The 16794-nt window shown below is 40.2% G+C and overlaps 1 protein-coding gene across 1 annotated transcript in view; it reads left to right on the forward strand.

Annotated features, from left to right (window-relative positions):
• Window positions 1–14661, forward strand: part of LOC306964699 (inactive dipeptidyl peptidase 10) — a 109228-nt gene extending 94567 nt beyond the window's left edge. Inside the window, exons 16-25 of the mRNA XM_079558806.1 lie at window positions 2720–2838; window positions 4892–4939; window positions 6161–6259; window positions 8523–8589; window positions 11046–11231; window positions 11742–11796; window positions 11890–11989; window positions 12074–12132; window positions 13458–13530; window positions 13618–14661. Of these exons, the coding sequence (XP_079414932.1) occupies window positions 2720–2838; window positions 4892–4939; window positions 6161–6259; window positions 8523–8589; window positions 11046–11231; window positions 11742–11796; window positions 11890–11989; window positions 12074–12132; window positions 13458–13530; window positions 13618–13835 (1024 nt within the window). The 3' untranslated portion in view covers window positions 13836–14661. The remainder of the gene's footprint in view (window positions 1–2719; window positions 2839–4891; window positions 4940–6160; window positions 6260–8522; window positions 8590–11045; window positions 11232–11741; window positions 11797–11889; window positions 11990–12073; window positions 12133–13457; window positions 13531–13617) is intronic.
• Window positions 14662–16794: the final 2133 nt, after the last annotated feature.

The raw sequence follows: 16794 nt of genomic DNA on the forward strand, positions 1-16794 counted from the left end.
AACCGGTGACAAAGGGCAGCCCTGGCGGAGACCAACACGCACCGGGAACAGGTCTGACTTACTGCCGGCAATGCGAACCAAGCTCCTGCTGCGGTCATACAGGGAACGGACAGCCCTTAGCAGAGGGCCCCGGACCCCATACTCCCGGAGCACCCCCCACAGGGCACCACGAGGGCCCCGGACCCCATACTCCCGGAGCACCCCCCACAGGGCACCACGAGGGACACGGACCCCATACTCCCGGAGCACCCCCCACAGGGCACCACGAGGGCCCCATACTCCCGGAGCACCCCCCACAGGGCACCACGAGGGCCCCGGACCCCATACTCCCGGAGCACCCCCCACAGGGCACCACGAGGGACACGGACCCCATACTCCCGGAGCACCCCCCACAGGGCACCACGAGGGCCCCGGACCCCATACTCCCGGAGCACCCCCCACAGGGCACCACAAGGGACACGGTCGAACGCTTTCTCCAGATCCACAAAACACATGTGGACTGGTTGGGTGAACTCCCACGAACCCTCGAGTACCCGATGAAGGGTATAGAGCTGGTCCAGTGTGCCACGACCAGGACGAAAACCGCATTGTTCCTCCTGGATCCAAGGTTCAACTATCGGCCGGATCCTCCTCTCCAGCACCCTGGAGTAGACCTTACCGGGGAGGCTAAGGAGGGTGATTCCTCTGTAATTGGAACACACCCTCCGGTCCCCCTTCTTAAAGAGAGGGACCACCACCCCGGTCTGCCAGTCCAGGGGCACTGTCCCCGACCACCACGCGATGTTGCAGAGACGTGTCAGCCAAGACAGTCCTACAACATCCAGAGACTTAAGGTACTCAGGGCGAATCTCATCCACCCCCGGAGCCCCCGAGGAGCTTTCTCACCACCTTGGTGACTTCAGCCCCGGTGATGGGCGAGCCCACCTCCGAGTCCCCAGCCTCTGCTTCCCCATCGGAAGACGGGACGGCGGGATTGAGGAGGTCCTCGAAGTACTCCTTCCACCGCCCGACGATGTCCCCAGTCGAGGTCAGCAGCCCCCCACCCGCTTCAGTGGGATTATGTAGCGGTGCCAAGGCAAATACAAGAGAAAAGAAGCAGCTAAAGACATTGAAGATAAGCTACGAGCTAATGTTATGCTAACACCGGCTAAAGTTGTGCTAATGGCATCATGGGCAAAATAAACTGCTTCAACAGCGGTATGATGTGAAATATGAAATCTCGTATGACCTGCGTGTTTTAGTGAGGGCTGTCCTCTCTCCTCCGGCCAATCCGAGGCCTGTTCACGTCCCATCAGCATCAGTTCAGCTTTGGCCACAGCTTGAGCAAGGTCCCAAAACTTGGGTCCTGGCCAGGGCAGTGGGGACGCTCGCCGAACAGGGGAGACCAGGCACGAGGCTGGGTTGGGCCTGCCAGTGGAAACACGCCAGAAGCTGTTGTAAAACATGCCAGAGACACCAAATGTTCTCCTAATGATGAGCGGGACACAGATAACGCCGTTTTTTTGCAGGAGCTAATCAAAAATAGCCTTTGGGACAAGGTCTATTACAAACGTTTTACGCCAAGTACCGCCTTACAAAACATTTGGCCTTCTAAGTAACACCAGGCCTAGATAAAGATCAAATTAGGACTAAAAAGGGTCGCCTTAAATGTGACTAAACCAGAAAAAGCACCAGAAATGCTGCTTTCTCTCTCTAAAACTATCCCAATGCGGCTTCTATCTATTCTTTTTTATGTATTTTTTACGTACAGCTTCAACAAATTGAGATGCGTTTGCCCAATGAACTTACCATTTTATATTTTGTTTTACACTGCAAAAAGTACCCTCCTAAAAACAAGGAAAAACATCTTAAAATAAGACATTTTGTCTTGTTTTAAGGAAAAAATTCTGCCAATGGGGTCAGCATTTTTTTCTTGCTAAGATTTAAGCAAATAAATAGCTAGAATTAAGCAACATGTCCTCAGAAAATGGAATAATTTAAGGAAAACATTCTTATTTAGTGAAAAATGTGTGGGTATTTTACTTAAATGTTGCTTGATTTAAGTAAAATGTTCTAAATTACACACATTTTTGAGCAAAATGTTCTTAATAAATACTAATATTTAAGGAAAGTATTGCCGCGCCCGAAGACCCGTCTCCATGATGTGGAGCCAGGCTGATGGTCAGAATCACCTGCTGGAGGATTCACCTATTGTACATGTTTTTAGTGGTAGACACGGGGAGAACATGCTCCACACAGAAAGGCCTCGTCCTGGTGGGAATCGAACCCAGGACCTTCGAGCTGTGAAGCTGAGGCTCTAACCGCTGTGCCACCGAGCCGCCCACTTTAAAGAATGGAATGTATTATCTCTCTGTGAGAATCAGTTCTTACATTAAGAGTTGTTGATCTTAGTTTTTCTTATTTTAAGAAAAAATATTCTTTGTCTAAAACTGAAGAAGATTCAAAAAGTTTTTCTTTCTTGTTACAAAAAAAAACTAGCATGTTTTTTAGCAAATATATCTGAACAAGAAATGGCTTGATTTTATTTCCTAAAGATTTTTTTTCTCAAGAAAACTTTGCTCGGCAAAACATTATTACTTTTTAGGGAGAAAATAACAACTTATTTCTTAAAGTAAGACATTTTTTACTTGCTTAGAATCCACGTTTTGCAGTGTACAGTGATGTTTTAATGGCGCAAAATTGTCATTAATACGAATCTCTGTTTGTGTATATTTTAAAGCGTGGAGTTGGACGGTGTGTTCCAGCGACAGTGCGTCACGTGTCAACTGATCGATGGATGTCAGTTCTTCAAAGCCGCCTTCAGTCCCAACAACACACACTTCATCCTCTACTGCCTCGGTAAAGAAAAAAAATCACTATTGATCTATATTATGTTTTTATTTTAGTATCACAGTGGAGAAATGCGCTTGTTATTGCAGCTCTTGAAAGGCAAAGGCATAAAGCAAGAAAACGGCATACAAGAAATTGGAAAAAATACAATGTGCAATAAGAATAATGTTAGACCAGGGGATCCCGAAATGTTTCCTTTGCCAAATTGGAAACGTACGATCAGGCGAAGCATCAAACTAAATAATGCTACAGATCTTTGGCAAAATGTCTTTTAATTTTTGTGCCGTTTAGGAGGACATACTGTTTTAGTGCCCGCAATAACTACTGACAGTCTGTTCAGTGCACAAATGAATGAACCTCTTTAACTCCCGCCTTAACAGAGCACATTTTGTTTTTCAAAAGAGCGACGGAAACACAACAAAGCAGGGGACGGAAAAGTGATGAAAAAATAACAAAATAGGCGAGAAAAAAAGTGACAAAAAAAGCACCAAAAATACGACGAAAAAGTGACGAAAACGTGAGGAAGAATCTGTTTTGTAGGTCTTTCAAATGAGGCGTTACTTTGGACTATAGGCTGTGAGCTCCAGTCAAGAAGCTTTTAGATTCGGGTAAAGCTCAGGGGCTGGACTGGGACTGAAAACCAGCCCTGGACTCGGGTCAGCCTGGCCCAAATCAGCGTAAATGTGACACTTCCACAAATACATACGTTAACCTCTTACCCCCCGCCTTAACCGAGAGTGTTTTCTCCAGTTTGGTTTTGCCCAAATCTAAAAGCTTCTTGACTGGAGAGCAACACTGTAACGCCTCATTTGAAAGATAAAATCTAGAAAAGTGATGGTAACTTTTTGTCACGTTGTCGCTGCATTTTTGTCATGGTTTTGTTGCTTTTTCATTACTTTTTTGTGGATTTTTTGTCACTTTTTTCGTTGTGTTTTCGTCTCTTGTTTTTCGGGGTTTTTTTCATGTTATTGTTGTTTTTTCATCGCTTTTTTCATCGCTTTGTCGTCACGTTTTCGTCACATTTTGTTGTGTTTTTGTCACTTTTTTGTCACTTTTTTGTTGCTTTTCCAGCACATTTTTGTTTTTGGATGCTTTTCTTTTAACCCCTTAACTCCCGCCTGAACCGAGCACATTTTCTCCAGTTTGGCTTTACCCCAATCCAAAAGCTTCTGGAAAATAGCAACAAAACTGAGACGAAAACAATGATGGAAATGTGACAAAAAAGTGAGAAAAGTTTGACGAAAAAGTGACAAAAAATTTATGAAAATAATGCAATAATGTCACAAAAATGTCACACAAAAAATAATAATAATAATTAAAAAAATTACAAAAAAATTACAAAAATTAGACGAAAAAATGACAAAAAAATGACAAAAAATTGATGAAAAAATGACAAAAATGACAAGAAAAAATGACACAAAAATGACAAATTAGTGACAAAAAAAATGACAAAAAAGTGACAAAAATTTGCTGAAAATTAGACCAAAATATGACACAAATTAGACGAAAAAATTACAAAAATGTGACAAAAAAGGAACAAAAATTAGACCAAAAAAATGACAACAAAAATGAGTTACAAAAATGAGTTGAACACCCATCAAAAAAATGATGAAAAAAAGATCTGCTGACGTGAGGAAAAAGCTCCTCTCGGTTCAGGCGGGGGTTAAGAGGTTAAGCTTTTAGATTTGGGTAAAGCTCGGTCTCGCCCGGGGGTAAGGCTAAGGTAAAGTGAGAGGCCAGACCGGTGGCCCTAGAGCCGGTGGCCCTTCTGTGCTCTTCCAGAATACAGGACACATGGCCGGTCCGCCCCTGGTGAAGCTGAACTGGAGAAAATGTGCTCGGTTAAGGCGGGGGAGTTAAAAATGTAGGCACCTCATCGTGGATTGATTTTGGTCCCACTTTAGGCAACCCTGGCTAAGACTACTCAGAACAAAAGTGTGCAAATAAATCTAGAAATTAAGAATAGAAAAGCACAGATTATATACAGAATTGGGAGAGCTATTGTACATTGTAACCTCTGCACCAAAGAGTCGATCTCTTATTCTTCGTTCTTGTTCCTCAGGTCCTGGGATTCCTAAAGTGACCGTCCACACCACCAAGGACCCCTCCAGTAAGTGTGTGTGTGTGGTTTATGTACTTCTCCATGATGAGCTGTAGTTTCCTATGACAGCCTGCAGAGGGAGCAGGACTATCACTCAGATGCCACAGACTTGAGCGCAGATTGTGAATAGACACTGCCCCCTGTGGGCCACTCAATGCTACAACTGTTGTCAGCGAGGTCTTGTGAGGAAATTACCCCATGATGAGTCAAGTTCACGAAATAAATTTAAGGTTGGTTCATTTTTAGTGTAATGTAACAGAGCCGTGGGAAGATATTTTAGTTAGGGGGCGCTGAGGGACAAAATTTACCCCCAAAATACTTTTTCTGTGCATAAATCCTATTTATTAACCTCTTAACTCCCGCCTGAACCGAGAGTGTTTTCTCCAGTTCAGCTTTACCCAAGTCCTGTAGGCCAGTGTAACGCCTCATTTGAAAGACCTACAAAACTAAATTGATCTTTTTCCTCACATCAGATTTTTTTGCATCACTTTTTTGTTGGGCAGTCGTCTCATTTTTGTCAAATTTTCGTGACTTTTTTGTCACCTTTTCGTCAAATTATTCGCATTTTTTTCGTCAAATTTTTCTCACTTTTTTGTCCATTTTTGTCATTTTTTGTACATTTTTTTGTCACTTTTTTGTCACTTTTTCGTCAAATTATTCAAATTTTTTTGTCCATTTTTTGTCCATTTTTCGTCCATTTTTTCTCAATTTTTTGTCAAATTTTTGTCCTTTTTTTGTAAATTTTTTGTCACTTTTTCGTCAATGTTTTCTCACTTTTTGGTCACATTTTCATCCTTGTTTTCGTCTCAGTTTTGTCGCTATTTTCACAGCTTTTTTCCAGAAGCTTTTGGACTGGGGGTAAAGCTGGAGAAAATGTGCTCGGTTCAGGTGGGAGTTAAGGGGTTGATATTGCCTGCAGTTCACAAACTATCCACCAGGGGCTGCTGCAGCGCCCTCAGCACCCTGGGTTCCCACGGCCTTGTAATGTAATGTGTTTGAGTGTTTAAAATATGCTTCCAATTGGCTTTTTTAATTATTAACTAATTTTATGAGAATATTATCTGTGACCATGTGCCTGTTTCCTCGTGACAACCCTCTGGCTTAAAAGAAGTCAACAAGAAAATGAGAAGTGAACAGTCTTCCAGTTCAGCTTGTGATCTAAGGAATGTTATGGATATCTTTTATTATTGCTGTTTATATAAAAGCAACAATGGGCCCTTTCTGTTGTAGGATACGTGGTGTTGGAGGATAACAGCCCCCTGTCCAGGGCCCTGGAGGATAAACACCTCCCAGAGACTGTGTTCCATGCCATTTCCACAGAAAACAGTGGTATGTTATACAAGACTTGTGCACGTTATATTGCAGCGTTCGTCTGTAATCGTAACTCCTTGTTTTCACCAAATCAGACATGCCTGTTTAAAGTTACAGTATGGACGTTTGAATGTGTTACAAATGTTATAAAATGTGCAAAATCAACCACCTGGTCATTTTGATATAAATTTTGATATAAAGGAAGTAATACGTCTAGTATCCTCCCGCGTTGACCAATGAGATTAGCTTTTCCTGTGGAGCAGCCTGTCTGGTCCAATCAGGAGAAGGGGTATTGGGGCTTGATCATTTACTTTTGAAAATCCTGTTCCTGCTCTGCTCATTTTGCAAACTACACTGCAAAAAGTAATTAACTAGATCAGTATAAACATCTCAATTTGAGCATAATAATCCAAATTTTAGTTGTTTTGACTGGTTAAGAAGTTGTTGGGCATTTGTCCTAGATTATTTTACTTGTTCTGAGATGTTTCTGACTCGTTTCGATACATTTCGTCCTTATTTCGGGTAATTTTCTTGGGGTAATGGGGGTATGAATGGGGTAAGAAAATTGGTCTTATCTCATTGGCAACTTTACTTTCTTATTTCTAGCGAGATTTACCCTAGAACTGGTCTGAAATGTCCTCAAACAAGCAAAGTAAACTTGGTCCGATCAGGAAAAGTGTCTAAATGAGTGAAAACCGACAAAAACAAGAAACATTTCCTCAATTCAAGTCATTTAAGCCAATGCTTGATATTCACTTTTTGCAGTGTAGGAAGGGGTTTCTGGTCTTGGTCCTTCTTATCTTTCAGAACTGCTTTTAGCTTACGAACCTTCACGGCCCCTTCGCTCCTCTGGCAGGGGTCTCCTAGTTATTCCTAAAGTCAACAGAAAAACTCACGGTGAGGCGTCTTTCCAGTGTTGCGGCCCTCGCCTCTGGAACGACCTGCCGGAGGAGCTCAGGGCTGCAGAGAACGTTCATGTTTTTAAGAGCAGGCTCAAGACCCACCTTTTTAGCTCAGCCTTTAACTGATATTTATTTTTGCTAGGCCTATTTATTATTATTTATCAGCACCTTATAATTAATTAATTTGACGTTTAATAGTTATTAATATTTATTTTGTATTTATGTATTTTACCTCTCGGTCTTTTATTTTTTGTTATTCTACACTACAAAAAGTAAATATCAAGCATTGGCGTAAATGACTTGAATTGAGGAAATGTTTCTTGTTTTGAGCGGTTTTCACTCATTTAGACACTTTTCCTGATCGGGCCAAGTTTACTTAGCTTGTTTGAGGACATTTCAGACCAGTTCTAGGGTAAATCTCGCTTGAAATAAGAAAGTAAAATTGCCATTGAGATAAGAACAATTTTCTTACACCATTGGCAAAGAAAATGACCTGAAATAAGGACGAAATGTATTGAAACGAGTCAGAAACATCTCAGAACAAGTGAAATAATCTAGGACAAATGCCCAAGAACTTAACTAGTCAAAACAGCAAAAATTTGGATTATTATGCTCAAATTGAGATGTTTATACTGATCTAGTTAAATACTTTTTGCAGTGTATTATTCGATTTTACTTTCGTACTTTTATTTATTTTACCAATTTTTATGCTCTCCCAGTTTCCTCTGGAGGAGCCCTCTGCCTCGGGAGCGGTGATTGGCTGTGGCTGCTGGGGGGCTGTCCTGTGGGTGTCTGGATGGAGGTGTGGTGTTGTCCGGGCACCCTGTGTTGGTCCCTGTGGCTGCAGCCGAGGAGCCGCTCCCGATGCAGACGGCTCCTTGGATGGTGTTTCCTTACCTGGTTTATCTGCACCCAGCCTTATCTTAGCCTTTTGCCCATAGTCTCCACTGTGTTACCTTGAGTGTGTGTTGTGTGCTTGTGTGGTGTTGGTGTGTCTCTGGGGAGGTGGGTGGGGGGAGGAGGTGGGTGTGAGAGAATGTTTTTAAATCTGTAACGCACTTTGTGTTACATGACATGTATGAAAAGCGCTATACAAATAAAATTGATTTGATTTGATTCTGGTTAAAGAAGGGAGGGATTCAAATTTCACTCTGTCTTTGCTCACTTTGCAAGCTTACAGACTATCACTTTAAAATACGTGAATATGCAATGAGTGAGGAGTATATACCTGGAAGGGACAGCAGTTAAATCCTTTACAGACCCAGCCAGTCGTGCTTTGGGTTTAAAGGTTTTGCACGTTTATGATTGTGCATTTGCAAGAGCTGCACTTGTCGCACTCAGTCATTACAATTGCTCTAATGAAAAATGTGTTTTTCCAGTCCTGCATCTAAAGCTGTCTCTACCTCAAGGCTTTGAGACCAACCATTACCCGCTCCTCGTCATGGTGTAAGTGTCACTGGTCTTCAAAACTGTCTCTCTCCATGTGTATTTGAAATCCTATTCATTTTAAATCTGTGTGTATAAACAGGGCCGGGGGAAGATATTTTGGCTAGGGGGTGCTGAGAGACAAGATTGCCCCCCAAAACGCTATTTCTTTGCTTATTTCCTATTTATTTAACCCCTTAACTCCCACCTGAACCGAGCACATTTTCTCCAGATTGGCTTTACCCCAATCCAAAAGCTTCTGGAAAAAAGGTGTGAAAATAGCGACAGAACTGAGACGAAAACAATGATGGAAATGTGACAAAAAATGACCAAAAAATGACCAAAAAAATGACAAAAAATGTGACAAAAAATGACAAAAAAAATGACAATAAATTTACAAAAATTAGTTGAATAGTTAGTTGAGTTAGTCCCTCAAAAAAATGGAAAAAAATCTGATGATGTGAGGGAAAAGATCCATTTAGATGAGTTTTATAGATCTTAGCTTTCAAATGAGGTGTTACACTGGCTGGAGAAAATGCTCTCAGTTCAGGCGGGAGTTCAGGCCAGGGGTTAATATTGCTTGTAATGCATAGACGATCCACCAGGGGGTGCTGTAGCGCCCTCAGCACCCTGGGTTCCCACGGCCTTGTGTATAAATTGCTGCTAGTTCATATTTTTTACACTGGTTTATTAGGATCCCCATTAGCTGTCCTTTTATAATGGCTGGTAATAACCATAATATTCGCTTCAATTGCCATATTGCGTTAAAAATGTATGAAAGAGGTTCTGCAGAAGGTAGTCTATAATATGTATTAGTTTATGCCTGTGCTTCATCAACTATACAGCACAAACTGGGCCGTCTTTATCAGTGCACTGCATGCTCTAAAGTGCATCAAATATCTTTATCAGGTTTATGGTTTTCATGTCCAAAAGTAAAATCCACTAGTGTTTAACCCGATCATTTATATTAGTGACATGGTCAATTATCCACTACAGGACGAGTGCCGTGAATTAGGAAGGAAACAAAGACAAACTAATCAAAAACAAATGTTAAGTGTAAGAGACTTCCCAAACACTGCCACAGCTTTGTATCCCTCCGCTTTGTGTACTGTGTTTTAATATTTTTATTATATTTTATTATTATTATTATTATATTATATTTTTTATTTTATATTTATATTTTATTAATTGTGGGGTTCCGCAAGGTTCGGTTTTGGGCCCCAAGCTATTTCTGTTATATATAGATGATGTTTGTAAAGTATCGGATGTTCTTAATTTTATTCTCTTCGCGGACGACACAACGATATATTGCTCTGGCCCAAATCTTAAGGAGCTTGTGTTGGTGGTTGAAAGAGAATTATATAAACAAAAAAATTGGTTTGACGTCAATAAATTGTCACTTAACTTAGATAAAACAAAATTTATGGTGTTTAGTAATAAGGAGATAAATGATGAGATCAAGATCAATATTAATGAAAATGAGATAGAAAGAGTAAATCATATAAAATTTCTTGATTATTGATTGTAAAATGACATGGAAACCACATATTTTAAACACGCAAAAGAAAGAATCCAAAACTGTTGCAATTTTGTATAAATTGCAATATATTTTGAACAAAAAAGCATTACATTTACTTTATGGTTCTCTTGTTACACCATACCTAACGTATGGCATGGAGATTTGGGGAAATACTTATAAAACTGGCACCAATCCAATTTTCCTATTACAAAAGAAGATCAACAGATTAATTAATTATGCACCAAGTCATTCACTGTTTATCCAATCAAAAATCCTGAAGTTCTATGACTTAGTCGATTTGTACACGGCAAAGTTCATTTACCAAGTTAAACAAAATAAAATCCCTAAATGCCAGCGAGAAAGTAACTATAATCTCAGAGGAACATGTATATTTAATCAACCGCAAGTACATTCTACATTAAGAAAACACTGTTTATCAAGCAAAGGAGTTGAATTATGGAACAGCTGCTGCAATGAGTTAAAACAAGCTACGTCTCTTTTTCAGTTCAAAAATATTTACAAGAGAATAATAATGGAAAAATATTTGACAGAATGAAAATTAATTAAATATGCTTCTGGAGCGGACAATGGTCCACCCGTGTTAATTCAGCGATCGGATGGTTATTACCATTAACGTGCTGCATTTATGATTTAAAAGTGAAGGGCCGGCACAAGAAGCTTTAGCTTCTGCCTGCGCCTGCTCATTTATTGTGTTCATGGCTTGACTTGTGTGTTTTGAATGTTTTGAATCATTTGTAAATGACCAAACTGAAATAAACCGAAAAAAATATATGACCCTTGATGTAAAAAACTTTGAACTTTTTTTACATTTTCTGGGATGTTTTTCACGTCATCTGAAACCCAGCAGTATTTAGCTTGATCGCTCTTCCCCATTTAGTGTTTTGAAAGTCAAACAGCTGCTGTTGCTCAGCCTGACCTTGCTCTTCTCGTCCTTCAGAGACAGCATTCCCGGGAGTCAGTCGGTCACAGAGGAATTTGAGCTCGCCTGGCCACAGGTGCTGGTGAGCGCGCACAGCGTGGCCTTGGCCTGGGTCGACGGCAGGAGCATTCGCGGACAGAGGACCACGGTGGACACCCGCAAGATCGGAGCGCTCAACGTCAAAGACCACCTCGCAGCGATAGAGTCAGTATCGCACATACACACAGCGGCCTCTTCGAATTATGACATACATGATCAAATATATAGTGTTGTATGTAACTTTTTGTTTTGGAGACTTCACTCCAAGACCCAAATACCCTGTGCAGTTCATTCATTAAGCTTTTGGGAACACTCCTCTTTATAGTCCGTAGCCACATTTGCTTTTCCAGGCTGATTAAGAACAGACTTTGACTTAAAGAGGGGGTATTATGCTTTGTTAATTGTCAATGTGTACAAAAGTCATTTTTAAAAGCCTGAATCAGCATAATGAAGGACTTTTAATGAATATTTTCCGGACGTCCTGTTGTAATTAATGTTTATTATTCCTTAACACTAATGTTTAGTTTACAAAAAAGAACAAAAACAATATCTATCTACTTTCTTGCTCTCATTTGTCAAGGGCGCCGTAATGGAGAGGATCGTTCTCCCAGACCAATAAAATAAATGATTGCAGATATTTCTAACGACCGCTATATTTCTTTGCTGTTCCTCCAGGTGGCTCATGCAGCTTCCGTTCATTGATAACCGCAGAATGGGCCTCTACGGAAAGGTTTCTCAACTTTTGTTAACTTTTATTAAGTCTGCATTGCTCAGTAGAAGTTTGACGTTTTCAGTAATATCGTCTCTTGTGTTTCCTCCCCAGGCGTTCGGCGGTTATCTGACTCTGAAGATGTTAGCTGCAACCGATGACCTGTTTCAATGCGCAGCGGCAGTGGCTCCCATCACAGACTTCAGGCTCTACAGTAAAAATGATGTCACGATTTCTGCATCAACACCGTGTGATAGAGACAGTAATTTGTGAACAATAGCACTGCTCTGTGTTTCAGGTGCAGCTTTTTCAGAGAGATACTTGGGTTTGCCTGCAAAAGAGGAGCATTCTTATTCGGTAAGGGCCATATTTATTGGCAATGATCAAGGCTTGTCCGTGTTTGATAAAGGGCTTGACATGGCCCAAAACGTCACATTCTTTATATGGTGTGAGTGAATAAAACAAAAATGTTTTTACTATTGCTTCATTTTTGGATCCATTACACAGCACGATCTACTTTGGATGTGCATTTCTGCTTCAGTAAACAAGGCTTAACAATAATCTCTTCTACTCTCTGGTCACTGTGGCTAGTTTATTTTTCTTTATATTTTCAATAGTGATCATCATCATTAATTTAACATAATACAATCATACCATGGCATCAGGAGGACTGTAATACTGTATATGCGCGTCAAACTGTCCAATGTGGTTATTGAGAATAAAGGTACAGTAGCTACAAGCACGGTGGCTCAGTGACTCTTCTCTCACATCCAGAAGGTTTCCGGACTGGTTTCCTCTGGGGGCTCCAGTTTTCCCCATCAACCCAAAACATGCACAAAAGGTTAATCCTTCAGCAAGGTGACTCAAGATCAGGTCCTACCACTCACTCTGCTCCTTGCAGGTTGCCCCAGTGACATTGTAGCATGGGTCAAAAGCAAAAGACAAATTTCCCTACGGAGACACCTTTACCTTAAAGGATCAGGCCACCGTTTTTGCATACTGGGATGTGTTCTTGCTTGAGCTTAGACGAGTTGATCCGTACCTGTCTGGTCTTTACACATGCGCTCAGTCACGCAAAAACACCGAACATGTTGTTGGCATTTAGCCTCTCCTCCTCTCCTTTATGGACCGGCTGTGAAAATAGCAACAAAATTGAGACGAAAAAAATTATGGAAATGTGACAAAAAAGTGAGAAAACATTGACAAAAAAGAGACGAAAAATTGATGAAAAAGTGGCAAAAATGTTGCAAGAAATTGACAAAAAAAATTGAAAAAAATTTGACAAAAATGTGACAAAATGTGACACAAAAATGACCAAAAATTTATTTAAAAATGGACAAAAAATGACAAAAATGTGACAAAAAATGTGACAAAAAATGACAAAAATGCGACAAAAAAATGACAAAAATGTGACAAAAAAATGACAAAAATGCGACAAAAAAATGACAAAAATGTGACAAAAAAGTTACAAAAATGAGTTGAATACCCAACAAAAAAATGATGGAAAAAAAAAAAAATCTGATGACGTGAGGAAAAAGATCCTCTCGGTTAAGGCGGGAGTTAAGAGGTTAAAATACGGTTACGTGAGTGAACACACATCTCAGTATGCAAAAAAACGGGAAGTTGCCGTGTTTTAATCTCAAGCTATGGCGGTAAACTTATGCTTCATTTTCTGTTTTTAGATGTCTTCGTTGTTAGGGGAAGCAAACAAACTGAAGAATGAAGATTTTCTTATAGTTCATGGAACAGCAGATGGTAAGATCTTGCTTTGCTCTCACAGGTTTTTGAAAATGCCCGTGATCATTGGTGCATGAATGTAAATATGTTGTCGCTTTATTCCAGCCAGGGTCCACTTCCAGCACAGTGCTGAACTGCTGAGCCGCCTGGTGAAGGTCGAGGCTAACTACTCACTGCAGCTTTATCCAGACGAGGGCCACGAGCTGAAAGATCCCCGGAGCATCGTCCACTTCCAGCGGACAGTCGTGAACTACCTCCACTCCTGTCTGCAGCATCTCGCCTACCCTGAGCCCGAGGAGGAGGAGGATGAGGAGGACGACTGAGCTGAGTTTACTTTGCAGTGGACAGACTCATTTTTGGACTGAGTGAATCTTATGCACGACCTCTGGGTCCGATCACAGGCACAACAGCACAGGACTGGGGACCAAACACATCCGAACAAGACGCTTTTCCTGAACCATGACACACGATTATTTCTGCTGTGATGATGAACGCCTTGGTGAAAACTGTGGGCTACTGGCTCTACAAAAGTTTACATTTTAGAACATGCATGTCATATTGGCTGCATGATGTGGAGTAGTTTACAATGTATTCTGTTTCTTTGCTGTTCATCAGGGTTAACGTGTGCACAAATCTGCCAATAGAAACACACTTGAAGATTTTTCTTTTGTTTTTCTTACAACCAATGGATATTTGATCCCACTGTTGTCTATTTTTACCATTAACTGAATGACTTGACATGAATATAGTAACGTGTGACACAAAACATGCAACTTTCAAATGCAACAAGACATTTTCACGTGTTTTTCTGTCAAATTGTTCACTGGATCGTGTATTATTTTGTTTTGTTTTGCTTTAGAGTCTAAATGAATTGTACATTGACTTGATGGTTTGTGCCAAATGCACTTTTGTGCACTTTATTCACATCAGCACAACAAAAATGACTTAGTATGCTACAGACTCAGACAGATGAAATAATGCAACAGTACAAACCAATGCGTTTAAGTGAGTATCTTAATTTAGATGTATGTAGGCTGTGTATTGTTTTGATAAATATGTTTTGTTCTGGTTCTCCTCCAAAAGATTGTACAGAAACTGCATGTTGCTGTTATGGCCATGGATCTTGAAAACTACATAGGCATTTTTCTCAGACTGTATAATAAAGATTTCCTCTTGTTTTGCAATGACTGAGCTTCCTGGTATTTATTACTTATAGCCTTGTAGTATCTTACTCCATTTTTTATTACTTATTTTCAACAATATAAATGAACACTGCAAAAAGTATTTAACTACATCAGTATAAACATCTCAATTTGAGCATAATAATCCAAATTTTAGCTGTTTTGACTGGTTCTTGGGCATTTGTCCTAGATTATTTCACTTGTTCTGAGATGTTTCTGACTCGTTTCGATACATTTCCTCCTTATTTCAGGTCATTTTCTTTGCCAATGGGGAAAGAAAATTGGTCTTATCTCATTGGCAATATTACTTTCTTATTTCAAGCGAGATTTACCCTAGAACTGGTCTGAATTGTCCTCAAACAAGCAAAGTAAACTCGGTCCGATCAGGAAAAGTGTCTAAATGAGTGAAAACCGCTCAAAACAAGAAACATTTCCTCAATTCAAGTCATTTAAGCCAATGCTTGATATTTACTTTTTGTAGTGAAGTTCCTGATCATTTTCTGGTTTAGCACTGGTTTGGACTTTGCCAAATCTGGAGTCAGTTCTTGTGCAGACCAGTGTTAATTTTGTTGACTAAAATATTTCGTCCATCCATTTTCTTCCACTTGTCCGTTGCCAGGTGGTAATCACACAGCACCAGCCCCCTATGGCTCCTCCTGCTGGTGGTGGGTCCACAGAAGGACGGCCTCATGGTTCTCACAGGGCCTGTTGGTCTCTCATAAGGAGCTTCTGAACCGCTCTTTATCTGACCCGTCACCGAGGACCTGTTTGCCCTGGGAGACCCTACAGGAGCACAAAGCCCCGACAACAGAGCTCCAGGATCATTCAGGTGCTCAAACCCCTCCACCACATTAAGGTGCCGGCTCCAGGAGGGTTAATTTCAGTCAAAAAAAAGTAGAATTAGAGTAAAATGAGTTGTTTATGAGACTAAAACTATGACTAAAATCAACAAATATTTCCGTTGACTAAAATATGACTAAATAATTTTTTTTTAAAAGAAGACACTAAAATCACCAAACTTCCAATGATTATACAAAATATTATGAATGTAAAGTTGTCTAAATAACTTTTAGCTTTTTTCATGCAATTTTAAGTCGACTAAAACTACACTAAAATTGGAGAGAATTGTTTGACTAAATCTTGACTAAAATGAAATGACATTTTTATCAAAAGACTAAAACTTAAATTAAAAAATGTTAATAATATGTAATAACACTTGTGCAGACCTGATTTAGCCCTGGTTCAATCCTCACATTAAAATGAACACATTTGGGCTCTAGTCCAAACCATAGACTGTAAAATTAAGAATATCACTATAATCATTAATTTTACAGTCCATGGTCCAAACAGACAAAAAACGATGTCATCCAAACAGTGTTCATTTCGTCGCCTATAATATTTAGTCTTAATTTTAGTCAAAGTGATATTTTTGACGACTAAAATTGAACTAAAACTAAATTGAACGTTCCTCATGAGACTAAAACTATGACTAAAATGTCCAGATATTTTAGTCGACTAAAATAAGAATAATAAAAATGAAAAGGAGAGACTAAAATCATCCAAACTTGTATTGACCGTGTGAAAGAGCCTCAGATCATTTAAATCAGGGGTGTCCAAAGTGCGGCCCGAGGGCCAAATGCGGCCCTCATACCAATTTTTGGTGGCCCACAGCCTTCTTGTTTTATTGCCACACATTGCCAGAGATGGTCATTTTACTCCAATTCGAATAATTCCACGCAATTAAAACCTCAAAAATGAACATTTATTGTGGGACTGAGCTGGCATTATGGTTCTAAGTGTGTGGAATAGTTAAACCCAGGGGCGTCGGACTGGGGGGGTAAAGGGTGCTGTGTACCCAGGGCCCAGAGCAGGGTGGGGGCCCTGAAAAGTGCTGCAAAAAGCGTTCTGTATTGTACTTTCTAAGTTTCCTCATAATTGATACTATAAGAATTGAACAACCGGCTGAAATACAACGGTTGTTAGACAGAATTTTGCACAAACAATAACTATGGATGAATTTAAAAATGTGCCAAATGGTTCAGCCGGCTTCAAATATGGAGCGAGACTAAATGAGGCTGAAGCCCTTGAGCTTTTTTGTTCA

This window comes from Gobius niger, assembly GCF_951799975.1.
Source record: "Gobius niger genome assembly, chromosome: 6".
Lineage (NCBI taxonomy): Eukaryota > Metazoa > Chordata > Actinopteri > Gobiiformes > Gobiidae > Gobius > Gobius niger.